This window comes from Schistocerca americana, chromosome 7 (genome assembly GCF_021461395.2).
Source record: "Schistocerca americana isolate TAMUIC-IGC-003095 chromosome 7, iqSchAmer2.1, whole genome shotgun sequence".
Classification (NCBI taxonomy): domain Eukaryota; kingdom Metazoa; phylum Arthropoda; class Insecta; order Orthoptera; family Acrididae; genus Schistocerca; species Schistocerca americana.
Window position 1 is genome coordinate 526,925,785 of NC_060125.1, and position 16,019 is coordinate 526,941,803.

Consider the following 16,019-nt stretch of genomic DNA (forward strand, 5'->3'; position numbering starts at 1 on the left):
AACGGCTTGAATTAATACTGTCATTTGAAATGTATTGTGGAAAGTTTTGACGTGACATGACGTGAAGTGACGGCAGGTGTGAATTGGATAATCCCATACGCTCTTGATGTAGATTTGCTCTGCGACAATAATTCCCTCACCTAGCACTTCAGTTGGCGCTCTCTTAAAAAATATGGAAGTATAAATTCCTCCCGATCTTTAAATTTGTGTAGCGGAAGGGGAGTAAGGGAAAGAATGCATGTACAATTTTTCAATGCCATTAGAAACTTGGTCTGGCGCCATGAAAACCAAAGTGATTCAATGGGAGCATTCTAGTAACATATCTTTCCGTATGAACTACCATGCGAGGCAAAATGGTAGGGGTATGAAGGATGTTGTTAGACGTTGTTTTTCAAATTGTAGAGTTACGGAAGATTTACGTGTATGTCTGGAAGAAAGCACTCATCGTTGAAGAATGGCGTGTAATACGACTGCCATAGATACACAAAATGCATTGAACACAAGTTCCTCTAGTTTGGATACCTGTCAGTTAGTCGAGGTAGATTTCTGGGATCATGAAAACTGGTAAGTTTGTTGTGTGTTGTTTTTATGCCATGGTGAAAAAGATACCTACAAGAAGACGATCGTGTGAAATGTTATAGCTTTGAAATGACAAATGTTGTTAGGTTATGGGCTCTCAGATTTGATAGCTGCTGACGTTAACATTGTGCTACTCATGAAGAAGTGTGAAATTCCTGGTTGTGGGCTGTTTCTAGCTTGCACTAGTGTGTGATGGGTTCCCCAGTCAAAATCGTAATTGTGATGGGTGATATTTAGCTCTGCCAGGGCTGTATGTTATTTTGGAAGATGCCAGTTTTGTGTTAACCTGGTGCAGGCATTGTGTGTGAAAATGACTTAAAAGTTGATCAATAAATTAGCGTGAGGTCCATATTTATCGCTCTTTTTTTAATGAGTGTATAAAGTTACCAGGTAAGCTCAGGAAAGCTGCGTTACATGATAAGCAAACCGCACACTAGTATTTTGGCGATATATGAAGCATACATTACGAAATATGCGAGCGGAGACCACAACGTAACACTGTCATAGCTACACGATTACAGGTTGTGCCCTTGCCACGGCATTCATTGCTATCTTTTTGTTTTCTTGTTCATTGTGCTTATTCCTCCATTCTGCGCTCAAGCTTTGGTCTCTCTGTTGTTTTTACTTCCACATTGCCCTCCGTTACCAAATTGACGATTCCTTGATGCCTCAGCATGTGTCATTATCAACTGATCCCATCTTCTAGTCAAGTTGTGCCACAAATTTTTCTTCTCAATTCAGGTCAGTTCCTCATCAGCAATTATCCAGTGACGGTAAATTAAGATCCTGTTTTATTTAGTAGTGTATGTTTCCTCACAGAAGATGTTCAAACAGTCCACCATCTTCAGTGCATGTTGCTGCTCTTGTAGACAGGTGGGTCGTTCCATGTCAGTTCAACCAGGGGCTCCAGCTTGTAGTCTCAGATTTGATTGAAATTCAGTACACTATTTCTACCATGTGTGGAACACTCGTGTACAAAATATTAGTTTCCCCTGCCAATTAGTTCCAGAATTGACTTGTGAAAGAAGGTGGTGTGACCCGGAAATTGCAACCCGCATCTGGCAATCTATCTTCAGGCCCAACTTCAGGTCTTAATAACTTTGGAACTATCGCACACAGTCCAGTGAAATTTTTACAACCCAGTGACATTCATTTAGAGAACACACTCCATGAATCAAAACTCCAACAACATATTTCTGAGCGAAAATAAAAAATTCCACAATGTGATTAAAAAAATGTAATACATTAAAAGGTACATATTATAGGTGCCTTCAACGCCAAATATAATTCACTCAAAAAGGGTATAAATTTTTTTGTGGTAAGCTTAATGTGGCCTAAACACACAGAGAACTCATCATGCCCATATCAGTCACAAAAACTGAGTTACATATACACGAAAATACAAAAATTTGAAAAATTGCCTGAAAAACATGGATTTTCGAAGTGTGGTAGCACAAAAGGGGCAAGTGGTATCCAAGCCAAATTTCACACACTACATAAGTAGACCATAATATATATCTGAAAATTTCAGCATGTTATTGCAAGACATTTGTGTACAATGGAAGTTGAAATATGTGTTTGGTGATGTGTCCATTGTTCCACAGCACAATTTTGTAAAAACATATCATAAACTGTTTAATCACTAAGCAACAACATATAGACAGATTAACACAACCTATCATTAATGTTTACTGCACCTTAACTGCTAAAAACCAGTCACTTCTGCTTCAAACAGAAGTTCTCCCACACTTTAGCTACTGTACTCTGTACATTGAGTGGCAAATTGTACTGTCTGCCTGACACCGTGGTAGGAACTGGAACTGTCATAAGAATATGTTCAAAAGGAATCGAACACCTGTGTGCCAAACGTGGCCAATGAAATGATCTTGCTGGTCCTGCTGGTGCCATGAAGTTCACAAATACATCACCGTCTGCTTCACAGCACTCTGCAACACATCCTAAGTACGATTTGTCATCATAAACAACAATAATATAGCAACCTGGTTGTATTTTGCTGCTTTTGCTTCTGAATCCTGAGTCGGACACGACACACTGTGAAGGCACGTGTTGTGCATGAACCTATAGTTATAACCAGACAGTCTGCACATTGTCAGAGTCCGCTGGAGAGAAGTGATGATGGCTCCTTGTGCCTGGAACAGTTTTAACGTGTTCTAGTCTGCTTTTTAGCAACTCTTTGACTGATTTCACCTCATCTTTCGAAACATAGAATGATTGGATGCCAGAGATATTTTTCTGTACCCAGGTAAATAATTGAAGAGGTGTTAGAATGTGACCTTATGTAGGGTGCTGCAGACTAGCTCATGATGCCATGCGCGTAGTGGTAGCACCAATAACATCACATACATTTTTACCATGACTTGTTGCAAAAAAAAATTCCATTCTGCAAGAATCTGAAAATCATGGTAACGCACGCATAGATTTTTGAGATTTTTACAGTTTTTGTACTGACTAGCTGCCCCATCACTGAAGTATTTCACAAAATGTTTGTGAGGCAGCTTGTTTTTCACATATGCCATGACAGTGCGAATGTGGGCATGAACTGCAGTGGCGTCGTGAATTAAACAGTCACTAAAAATACAGAGGTTCATGACACACACACATCACCAGATTCACCTCTATAGTAAATTGCAAGTGGCTGGAGAGTTGCTTGACTGTTGTCCCAATGATATCCTTGGATGGCATCTTGAACTATAAATGCATAATTTTCAGAGAAGTCTAGTATTACTATAATTTCATCTTGTTTCAAATTATCCTTACAAAACTGAAGATAAGCCGATTGTACTGTAGCTGTGAAGCTGTATGTGGTCAGTTTATCCATTTTTTGACAACACATTTCAACAAAACCTTCCACTGTACTTTGCTTTGTTTCAAGACTTGTGCGATCCATGTTTGTCCATTGCTTATAAGAAACAAGTTCGTCATGCATAAGGAGTTCACCATGCAGTTTGTTATTCATGTGTTCTGCAAGTTTTGCCTTACCAGGACACTTTTCACACCTGTGTATCATGCACTGGTAGGAACTGATGTCACACACTAGCAGCTTCATTGCACCTTTGTAATCCAGACCAGAATCCTTTATAGCAGCAAACATCAGCTTAGCATAATTTTGAGGGGTCTCACATACACAAACATTGTGTGTGCCCCTTGCACTTACAGGCACAACCCATTTAGGCCAAAGATTGAAAGAAGGTGATAAACCTACTTTGGTATTGGGATACTTTTCCTTGAATTCTACATATAGTTCTGATGTGTTGCATAGCAACAGTCTTTTTTGCATCTGTACACGTACATTTCCCATTTTCACCTTTACGTAGTCTTTTTTTTTTCCAGGCATTATTCAGCTGTAATCATTATTTTCATAAGACTCCGACACTAGCACCTTTATTTCTGAACTCAATTGCTTACCCTGAGCCTGCTGAAGTTGTGGAAGCACTCCTTGGGCTGCTTTTATTTTCCTAGCTTGCTTTACCATATATGTAGAAACATTGAATTCCTTTGCATTGTAGTCGACAGACCAGCTGGAAGGTGCAAGGTTAAGAATAGCTAGCCTACTTCTTTTCTGGCATGTGGATATGGCACATTTTTCTTTCCAATCATGCACAATTTTGTCCAAATCAGAGCATTTCTGGCATGATTTCTGTTCCTTTGGAGCAGATAGTTCTTCCTCTTCCACCATTAGTGTGTCAGCTATTTTGTGTTTTAATTCCATTTGAGCTTCTTGTAGTTTTCTTCTACCATAGCTGGGCCTGTCTCTTTTCCCAACTTTGTGTGTCTTCATGGGAGACAAACCAAGAGCAGTATTTAATTGCTCATCCGCTGTGGTTGTAGGTGGCTGATACTCTTTGCCACTGTCATGTAAATTATCAGAATATTCTTCATTTTTTAGCAGTGTAACACACCTGGAACATAACTTTTGTCCTGGTTTCATGTTGAGTCCCATGCACTGATTCACTTTCAATACTGATTTTATATCAATTTCTCTGAGGCTACACTTGACTGTCTTCTTATGAATCCGAAATGGATCAAACAACTTCTTTGTAGGAAAGAATACTTATCCAGAAACACTTTCATATGATGATAACAAACACTAAAGTTTCCTGGAACTGTACTTCTTGTGCCCCCAGGTGGTATCCCAGGTCTCCATAGCAACAAATCTTGGTCCGATTCATCCAGATCATACAGTACAAAGCGAATGCCACATTTTGTTCCATATGTTCAGATGCTTGTGCTCTACCAATACTGCAACTTGTTTGAACAAAAGCACCATTAGTACACTCTTAGCTGCCTCCATACTGACTTTCCACGACAGTACTGACCACTCTGAACTAGAATCTTAAAAACATGAGTAACCTGTAATTGTTGCTTGTTTCCTCTGTTGTTCCTGCCTAACAATGACTCATTCTGTCCCAGAAAATACCATTGTTTAACTTTTTGTTGCCTAATGGTCACCGAAAATTGCTGCAGCTTTATCTGAAACAAGCTGTCTGCATCATCACTATTACTTGCTAAATCGTGTTAAAAGAAACATAACCAAATACATCTGTCACATTTTATTGTATACAAATGCCGGGTCTAGTGTAGCCTGGGATACAACCCGTCGGCTTTGGACAATGACGTCACAAGTCGCCAGAGAGCAGTTTACCATTTTCGCTTTTGCTGTTATGTTTCAGTTTGGTTTTTTTTACTGATTGCTTAATAAAGTGGATCTGTTTATTCTATCTCGTGAGATTTTTTTTTTAAAAGCCAAAAAACACTTATCAGCTACTGAAGGGAGCTACATCACTAAGAAGAATCGCTTCTCGTTTGGCGACTTGTGACGTCATTGTCCAAAGCCGACGGGTTGTATCCCCTGCTACACTAGTCCCCAAATGCCTTGCAATAACAAGTTCAAATTTTGCCACATATTATATTATGGTCTACTTATGCAGTGTTTGAAATTTGGCTTGGATATCACTTGCCCCTTTTGTGCTACCACACTTAGAAAATCCATGTTTTTCAGGTAATTTTTTTATTTTCCCTCAGAAATATGTTGGTGTTTTGATTCATAGTGTGTTCTCTAAGTGGATGTTACTGGGTTGTAAAAATTTCACTGGGCTGTGCAGAATAGTTCCAAAGTTGTTAAGGCCTGAAGTTGGGTCTCAAGATAGATTGCCAGATGCGGACTGCAATTTCCGGGTCACGCCACCTGTTTCACAAGCCATAATTCTGGAACTAATTGGCAGGGGAACTTAAAATTTTGTACGTGAGTGTTCCACACTTGGTAGCATGGTGTGCTAAATTTCAGCCAAATCTGAGGCTATAAGCTGGAACATTTTCTCAAATTGGTTGAATTGACATGGAATGACCCAGGTGTTGTGTCGTCAATCAGAGCTCAGTTTTGCATTCCTTTACCTGGGTACAAGCATGTTAAATACGAGTGAGAAGGTCCTCTCTTGTGTCCACTCTGTGCTTGTAGACGTTGCTCTTCAGCCACCCCCACAAACAGTAATCCAATGGGGTAAGATTGGGTGACCTCAGTGGCCAAGCAATGACTCCACAGCAACCGATCCAATGACCAGGATACGTTGTGATGAGATACTGTGTCACTTGTCACTGGTCGTACGGAATGTGTAGGAGCACTGTCATGCTGAAAGTACGTATGAGCTCAAGTTGCCAAAGGTATATCCTCTACGTATTCTGGTAACACATTTTTGAGAAACTCAAGACATCATGTCCCAGTAAGACGGTTATCTAAAACACAACTGAACTGATGAGTTGGTCTTCAATATCATCACACCACACATTGACTGAGAAACATCGTTGAAAATTCATTTCCGCAGTAGCACGCACATTTTCATATGCCCATACACAAGAGTTGTGCCTGTTGATTCCATCACAGGTAAATGTTGACTCATCAGTAAGCAGAATACATGGAATTAATCGCTCATTGGCAAATATCCATTGACAATTCTTGCCGGGCGGCAGCATCACGTTCATGCAGATGTTGTACACTCTTCCGATGAAAGGGATGCAGACCATGCTCCAGTACTGTGTGTATCACTTCTTTATGTGGAAGAATACCAAGTTGGGCAGCAATTCTTCTGTAGTTAGTTGTACAGTTGCGCTCCACTCTTTGAAGAATGTTCTCAACTTCATTAAGAGTTTATTGTACAGGATGTTCAGAGACAACATTTACACTGATAAGTGTCCCACGCTCATGCAATCTGTGAGAAACTGTGCTATCTGGCACTCTGCAATTGAGAAATTGTTGTTGATATTCTCGCACAGCAGCTCTCGAATTCCCACTGGACGAACCATAGACAAACACCATGTCAGCATACTCTGCATATGTGAATATCCGTGGCATTTCACGACACAAAACTGTCTTCGTTGTTCACATGACATCAGTGTAGTACTGTGACAAAACTCTACCATCTGGTGAGCAAGATGTATGAGACAGGCGAAATACCCTCAGACTTCAAGAAGAATATAATAATTCCAATCCCAAAGAAAGCAGGTGCTGACAGATGTGAAAGTTACCGAACTATCAGTTCAATAAGTCACAGCTGCAAAATACTAACGCGAATTCTTTACAGATGAATGGAAAAACTGGTAGAAGCCGACGTCGGGTAAGGTCAGTTTGGATTCTGTAGAAATATTGGAACACGTGAGGCAATACTGACCTTACTACTCACCTTAGAAGAAAGATGAAGGAAAGGCAAACCTACGTTCTAGCATTTGTAGACTTAGAGAAAGCTTTTGACAATGTTGACTGGAGTACTCTTTCAAATTCTGAAGGTGGCAGGGGTAAAATACAGGGAGCGAATGGCTATTTACAATTTGTACAGAAACCAGATGGCAGTTATGAGTCGAGGGGCATGAAAGGGAAGCAGTGGTTGGGAAGGGAGTGAGACAGGGTTGTAGCCTCTCCCCGATGTTATTCAGTCTGTATATTGAGCAAGCAGTAAAGGAAACAAATGAAAAATTCGGAGTAGGTATTAAAATCCATTCAGAAGAAATAAAAACTTTGAGGTTCGCCGATGACATTGTAATTCTGTCAGAGACAGGAAAGGACTTGGAAGAGCAGTTGAACGGAATTGACAGTGTCTTGAAAGGATGATATAAGATGAACATCAACAAAAGCAAAACGAGGATAATGGAATGTAGTTGAATTAAATCTGGTGATGCTGAGGGAATTAGATTAGGAAATGAGACGCTTAAAGTAGTAAAGGAGTTTTGCTATTTGGGGAGCAAAATAACTGATGATGGTCAAAGTAGAGAGGATATAAAATGTAGACTGGCAATGGTAAGGAAAGTGTTTCTGAAGAAGAGGAATTTGTTAACATCTAGTAGAGATTTAAGTGTCAGGAAGTCGTTTCTGAAAGTATTTGTATGCAGTGTATGGAAGTGAGACATGGACGATAAATAGTTTGTACAAGAAGAGAAGAGAAGCTTTCAAAATGTGGTGCCACAGAAGAATGCTGAAGATTAGGTGGGTAGATCACATAACTAATGAGGAGGTACTGAATAGGATTGGGGAGGAGTTTGTGGCACAACTTGACTAGAAGAAGTTACCAGTTGGTTGGACATGTTCTGAGGCATCAAGGGATCATGAATTTAGTATTGGAGGGTAAAAATCATAGAGGGAGACCAAGAGATGAATACACTAAGCAGATTCAGAAGGCTGTAGGTTGCAGTAGGTACTGGGAGATGAAGAGGCTTGCACAGGATAGAGTAGTGTGGAGAGCTGCATCAAACCAGTCTCAGGACTGAAGACCACAACAACATAGTTCAATCTTTCTTTATTTTCTAATTACCGATGTGTTTCGATGACATGAGGTCACTGAACCTTCAGATCTGCATTCCCAATTTACTGGAATGACTTCTGCCATGAAGGGAACCCTCCTCACTGTGGAATGCCTCCTGATTGAAATAATTCGCGTTATTATAGCTTTAGTAGTATTTTTTCTTTTTTAAATCTGAGGTGCTCTTGTCTCTAGTGCTGGTTAATCTTGACTTCTGAACTGTTTTTAAGCAAGTTTAGTGAAATTTTTAAAGTGTGTGGTAGTAATGCAGATTTAGACATAAATTGATCTGCTGTGTCTCACAAGCAGCCCAATGTCTGTCAAGTGTTTGTTGTAACATTCTGTCACAATACAGAAGTAATCAGATGGTGCATTATCTTACTGAAGGCATAGGACACCTGTAAAGTGCTGTAAGCAAAGAGGAGCAGGTGATGGTGTGGAGGTGCTGGTGTTATATGCCAGTGAGATATGGTAGGCATATTGGTGGACCCAGTTCATCCTGTAAATATCCATCACATGAAAATACCTCCACCATTTGTTCAAATGGTGTGCTATCGGCAAATGTTATGTATGACCTAATGTGGTTTTCAACGTCCTCACACACTGCCATCAGCGTGTACAAACGTGTACCATCATCATCAGTCAAAGGTCAGATGTCCAATGGCAGTGTTTCTGATTTGTGCTGGTCTGTGTACTGTGATGGGCAGTGAGCATAGGCACTATTCTCACAATCCAAACTTGACACTCAGCACAGTGGCTAGCGTGAGCGACCATAAAGGATTCTGCCACTTACGGTCACTCACATCAGCCACAGCACTAAGCGACAGCTTGTACTCTTGAGAATATTACACATGTAAGGTACAGGCTTCTGTACCTCATAGTTAGGAAGTGCTCATGGATGGTGAGACTGCTGCCCAATTTTTGTCTCATATTTAATTGGTCAGAAATTTGCTGCACTGTCACCTGTCTATCTGCTGTTACAAACTGTGATATTCAGCCATAATTCCTGTCAACAAAACATTGTTGCCCACAGCAGTTGACTCCAACACTAGATACTTCTTCCAAATTGAGTTGCTGAAGTTAAATCACCTGTGAGAGAATGTCCCAAACATCCATGTGGTCTAGCCTCATTCAGTTTACCTAAGGTTAGGTGTCATACCAATAGTGTACTCTACTGTCAAGATAATTGGAAGTGCAAGGTCTAGCAACATTCTTGTTTTGTAGCATGCTGAAATATTCCATTTCTGTGCCTACAAATTACTCTCCAGTATTGATTAATGTAATGTAGTGGCTCAACTTAATTCAATAAAATGCTAGAAAAAGCTACTGTCAGATTTGAAATGGGGCTAAGTATATATTGTCAAATAATTTTTTAAAATTATTTTCCGGGAAAAATACCAATAACATTTGATTTTTTAAAATTGTGATTCTTAGCCTAGTTGTGTATGTAATGTGAGTTTTAATTGTCACTTTTTGCCTATACATATGGAAAAAGGTAGTAATTTTAATTGTTTGACAGTATCTTCCTTTTGATAAAGGTTGGTAAGAAGTTTGGGAGGACAAGGAAAGGATACACAATTGGATTTCCAAACTGTGCTTCACCAGGACATCAACTGCAACAACAATGAACTTCAGGTTATGCGAAGATGTATTGAACAGAGGATAGAAGAGTTGAAGCAAGGTATGATATAGTTCTTGAGGAAAAATACACTTGTTTCTTCCAGAATGAGTTTTTCACTCTAGAGCAGAGTGTGTGCTGATATCAAACTTCCTGACAGGTTAAAAACTGTGTGCTGGATCGAGACTCAAACTCGGGACCGAGTTTGAGTCTTGGTCCGGCACACAGTTTTAATCTGCTAGGAAGTTTCACATTTGTAGCTATTGTAAAGTGTCAGTATTGCACAAAGTGCCAATAACATAAGTTTTTATTACAACCCACATTACTTTTCTTGACAGTAACAAATACTTATTTTTTGGTGTTTTAATAGTGCTCACAAATATGTGATGAAGTAACTGTATTGGGGCTCTGAAATTAATTTCAAACATAAATTTCTGTAATTTTATTTCATACAATTGTATAGACAGTTGTCTAGTTAGCAAACTATGCTTTTTGTTGGATTAAACCTCATGTTTTATTGTTAATCAGACTATAACCTCATGGAGTGTAATGAAATTCATCTTTCATTAACATAACAACCATACTACTAACTCAAATGTCTGGGGATATGCAGTGACACTATGTACACACACTACAGCATTTTCGGAGGAATAGGCAGGAAAATGGGTCACTGATGTTTGAAACAAAAAGCAAGATGCTACATTTACTCTAATCAATTGAGTTGGCAATTGTGCTAGCCTAGTCTTAAGTTGGATTTGTTAGACTGACAGTAAAACTATACATTACAGATACCACAAACTGTATAAACCTTTCAGAGCTAGTGGCTCCTTCTTCTGGCGAAAGGGTTGAAGGGGAAGGAACTGGAGAGCTTTAGGAAAAGGGATAGAGTTCATGAAAGTTGCCCAGAACACTGGACCAGGGGATGTTCACCGGATGGAGTGAAAATGAAAGCTTTCCTTCTCATCCCATCCAGTATGTATCTCTTAGACCTGGGGTTCTGGGTGACTTCCAAACTCTACCCCTTTTCTGAAACTTTCCAGTTCCTTCCCCTTCACCCCTCTTCCTTCCCCTTCACCCCTTCTGCCAGAAGGAGGAGCCATTGGCTCTGTAAATTTGCATAAGTAAAACTTTTCATACGTGTGTTCTCGTGCCACCAATTTGCGGGTAATTTTTTATCCATTCAATTACATTAAATTGTTAAAAATTATTTTCATTGTTACAAACTGAATAAAGTACCATAAGGTCAGGCGTACTCTTGTGTGGTGTATTGGTCAGGCAGTAATTAAATTCAGTACAGTGTGTTATGGAACCTTAAAAAGCAGAGAAAATAACTCTTGCTAGCTGCTTTCAAAAAATTTGGTTGACTATGTCTTTGTCCATTAGTCTGATATTGTCATATATTGTGGACCATTTGTCATAATGTAACTCTCATCTACTGCATAGGATACACTAAATACATGGTCAGTTGATTATGAGTTGGGTCTTGGAATTACCTCATCCTGCAGGAGGTGACAATGCACTATCTTTCTTATGCAGACTGCACTCACACACGCCTTATACTTTTGCTGGCCTGCAGAACTACTTACAGGACATCCACCAATCTTCAAATGGTCCCTCCTGTCCACCAAAGTTAGTGAAAATCTGCCAGAGATATTCAAACAAGAGAATGATGTTCCTCTGGGATCTGGAATAAGTGTGACTTTGCTACACCAATCATCAGCATTATGTCCACATCTGAGGTTCCTACACAGTGTTCGTTATTTGTGTAGGGTTTTGTTGTATCCATCTCCTACTCAATCCTTGCAGTTGAGTAGACAGTTGGAAGATTTAAGAAGATGGATATTAGATTTTCATTGAGTGTGTGTGTGTGTGTGTGTGTGTGTGTGTGTGTGTGTGTGTGTGTGTGTGTGTGTGTGGGGGGGGGGGGGGGGGGGTGAGTGTTTGATTTTGTTGCTGTTTTACTTGTATCTTTAATAATGAATTCTATACACAGACTTTAGCCTGAGCTTTGTGCATTAAGTACTTCTGTGTGATAGGGATGGATTTTTTCCCTCATATTATACAGTTTTAAATATTACAAACATGTTCATCTAAATATTTTTTAGTGAAGGCACTAATAATCTCAATGATTAGTGTGTTAATCATATCAAATCACCTTAAAAACTTTTTTTTACATAATAAAAGCCTAATCATTGTGTCTCTTCAGCACAGGTTTTTCCATCTGGAGTAACACTATATCTGTAGCATCTGATAAGTTGCACATGCCTCCGATATGTGGTAGCTCATTGAGGAGTTCGATCAGCAATGGCTGGATATGGTGTTGGTCAGCACCACCAGTTTGTTTTATTACTGTACACAATGCATGTAGCAGTGTAACATTCTCTGAGGGCAAGGTCATGGCTTAGCCAGCAAGAAAGTACGAAGGGGTTCGCAGAAGAAAGTACCAACCCACGAAAGTTTATTTTGCATTACTTCATGTTATATGTTTGATTAAATACGAACGCAAGAACATAAATACAGTAAGACAAAGTATTTTTTGTTGTAAACGGCGTGCTCTACTGGTATGTATGAAACTACAGTAAGAGCATGATTATACCTCGAATTTGGATGTAATGCGGTATAAACTATGTCCCCAAAATAAAATATCATTTATGAATTTGCACTCTCAGTATATATTACATACCTGAGAGAATGTTATTTCGCTTTGCTTGTAGGCTTTCTGTATTCTCTGAACAATAACCAGAATAGATGGACATAATTAAACACAACCTTTAGTTTGTCTTATCAACATATGAGGACTGTTTCTGGACAGAAACTTTGAATACACATCTCACAGTTAACATTATGATGCAGTCAAAAAAGTGACTATGGAGCATTGCTTAGCTAAAGTGAAGTGAGCACAATCAGCTTGTGGATCATAAATTAGTCATTCATTGTGTAGATTTCTGTATACTTGTCACAATGTCACAGAAATGGAAAGCATATTCTGTGAGTGATAAACTAAAAATGGTTGATCATGTGAAGAATGGTGAAAGTAAGTTTGCCATGAGCATGTGTTGTATCTGAAGGAACAATTAGTGGATGAGTGAATGAAGAGAATAAACTTAGAAGTTTTGTGAATGCAGTTGACAGTTATGTGGGAATTGACAGAAAGAAGACAAAAAGTAGAAAAAGACAGTGAACTTGATGATTGCCTTTATAGGTGGTTTTTAATAAAAAAAAAAAAAAAAAAAGTGAAGGTTTGCCACTTTGCAGGCCAACTATTAAAGTAGAAACTGAAAAATTTGACGTTGATTTACATGGCAACAGAGATTTTATAACTTCTGATGGATGGTTTTCAAGATGGAAATGTTGCTGTGGTAATTGCCCAAATGACCACTGAAGGAGAAGTGAGATTTTGTGACTACCTGCTTCACAGTTTTCCAAAATTCTACACAAAGTAATTGTAGATGAAAATTTAAATGATCATTAAGTGTATAATTTTGATGAAATGGCACATTATTGTCTGTTGCTTCCAACTAGTTCTCTAGACAAGCAAAACTCAGAAAATATGATGGATTTGAAAATTAGCATGGACACAATAATTATCCTCTTTGCCACTAATAAATCGGACTATAAGCTTGAAACCTCTTAGCATAGATAAAAGTAAAAGCTCAAGATGTTTCGAGTATGTAGGAATGTAATCTTTACAATTCACTTAACAGACATTCAAAGAATGCTTGGATGACATGACAATTTTCACCAATTGGTTTCAAGAAGAGCTTGTTCTTTCATTGAGAAAGCACCTATGGTCAATTAATCTGAGAGAAGCAGCTCTACTAATCCTTGATCACTGTCCAGCTCATCCACCTGCTGATGTGTTGCCACTGGATCAAGGCAGCATATGAGCATTTAAGGCTAATTCTCGCCATGAACTCCTCAGTTCAATGGTAAATTCAGATGAGGAAAGGGAAATATTCTTGAAATCATAGATCATAAGTGTGTTGTATTTCAGTAAGTCTAGTGTGATAAAGCATCAGTTTGATCACTATTAGGAATTGCTGGAAAAAGTGTTCCATTGCCAAAAATATAATAGAGGAATGCTGTAGTGATGTAGATTTAAACATCAGTAACACCCAGTCTGCTTGTGATGTTCTCCCGTGCGGTATTGTCCTTGAACAGTTGAACCATTGGGTAGTCATTGACAAAGAACAACAGACCAGAGACGAGGACATTATTGACACTGTTTGGAATGAGAGGAGTGGAACTGTTGGGGATGATGATGATTGCAATAAATGTGAAATGTTGGATAATATAAATAAAGTGATTACATGTGGGGAGTGACAAAGTAAACTAAACCAAATTGTGTTGTTGCACCTGATGCGCATAAATCAATATGCACTAAAGAAACTGCATAAAATGACCTGTCAAAGAAAGCTAGCCAACTTCTTCAAAGTAGTAGAATAATGATGTACTGTAGCCTGCAGGCAGTGCTTTAAGTTATCATTCTGTATGTGATAATGTACTCCATACCATTTTCAAACTGATGTTATTGTTTGGTCAATGTTTCATTGAAGTTTGTCTAATTGCTGTACCCTATGTGGTAAGTTTCTGAAATGGTTTACTTCTAATGTTCCTTAAATTGAAATACACTACAGTACGGTATGTATAATATTGCATTATGTATTCTTCCTAATTGAAATGCACAGTTCGTCATTACATGGGTTACTGTCAGTATACTGCGGGTACGCTATAACGCTGGAGTAAAGCGTGTCCCCTGACAACCATATTACATCAGGCTTCTGCTGTACTTGATACCAGTTTGCAGTATGTTTGAAATCATTCATATACTGTGAGCAAATAAACCCTCATGAAACTGAGGGTTAGCACTTTCTTCTGCTGACCCCCTCATAAGAAACATGATGTCATGGAAAACTGTGCATAGATTGAATGTATAACAGGGGAGGGAGTCATTAGATGGCTACTTGTACAAAATCTTTTGCACCTAAAAGAGACTTCATATGCTTTGATCGTCCTTTCACTAGCTTCTCTAGGGACCAAAATGACTTGAATTAGTCAGAATTTAAACTCTGCAAATGGTGTGTGTGAGTTACTCGTCATTACTGATACCCAGGTAACAGAGCTTGGGTGAGTAATCTTTCAGAGAGATTTGAAGATCAGATTAAAAGTGTGAAAAACAACAGGTCACATTTGTTCTTAATAATGAAAAAAGATAGGACATTTGAGAAGTTGTCAGACTCTTGTAACTTTAGGTGATAACAAATTATGACAGGAGAATCAAAAGATGTGTAAAAAACATAGAAAAGGGCCCCACACATTTAGACACATTGTAACAAGAACGCCTTAATAAGTGCAATGATTGGAAGTGAGTATGCTTTAAAATTTGAAAAGCACACCTTTTCTGAAGTTATTTCAATTAGAGTGAGTGAAAGAATTGCAGTAATTTCTGAAAACCTTTTTTGAAAGAATTTTGTTTGGAATTTTGTTTCAGATTTGAGGAATATAATGAATATGTGAACAGTAAACTGACAGATTTGGTTCTTTTATAACATCATTAGAGTAACTTATTTTCCAGACTGTATTAATGCAAATTTCATCTGATTCAGTTGTGGCCATTTATTCCAAATACTAGGTGCAGCTACAGATGGCAGTCATATTAAACTTGCATGGAAATGCCAGATAATGTAAAAGTATCAGTTAACTCTTCAGGAAGTATTGGTGAAATATGGACATTGTAACATAACTATTCTGTAACTCAACAATATACGGAGGAGATAGATTGCTACTGACTGTAAAGTTGACACATTGATTTGCAGACAGGCACAACAAAAAGATGCTTACACTTTAGCTTCTGGCCAAAGCCTTTGTCAAAAGCTAATGTGTAAGTGTCTTTTTGTTGTGCCTGTATTTTCCTTATATTATTGATATTCCAACCGGTAGTTTTAATTGTTTTCTTCTGTAACTCAGACAGGTTGCAACTAAAAAAACGTGCTCAGTTTGCAAAAACTTTTATTACA

General features: G+C 38.6%; 1 protein-coding gene across 2 annotated transcripts in view; it reads left to right on the forward strand.

Moving 5' to 3' along the window:
- Positions 1-345: 345 nt before the first annotated feature.
- Positions 346-16,019, forward strand: part of LOC124621968 — a 168,504-nt gene continuing 152,830 nt past the window's right edge. The window contains exons 1-2 of one of the 2 annotated variants that reach the window (XM_047147501.1): positions 346-564; positions 9,923-10,065. In XM_047147501.1, the coding sequence (XP_047003457.1) occupies positions 455-564; positions 9,923-10,065 (253 nt within the window). In that variant the 5' untranslated portion in view covers positions 346-454. Of the gene's footprint in view, positions 565-9,903; positions 10,066-16,019 lie in introns of both variants that reach the window. The other variant, XM_047147502.1, reaches the window with a different exon arrangement.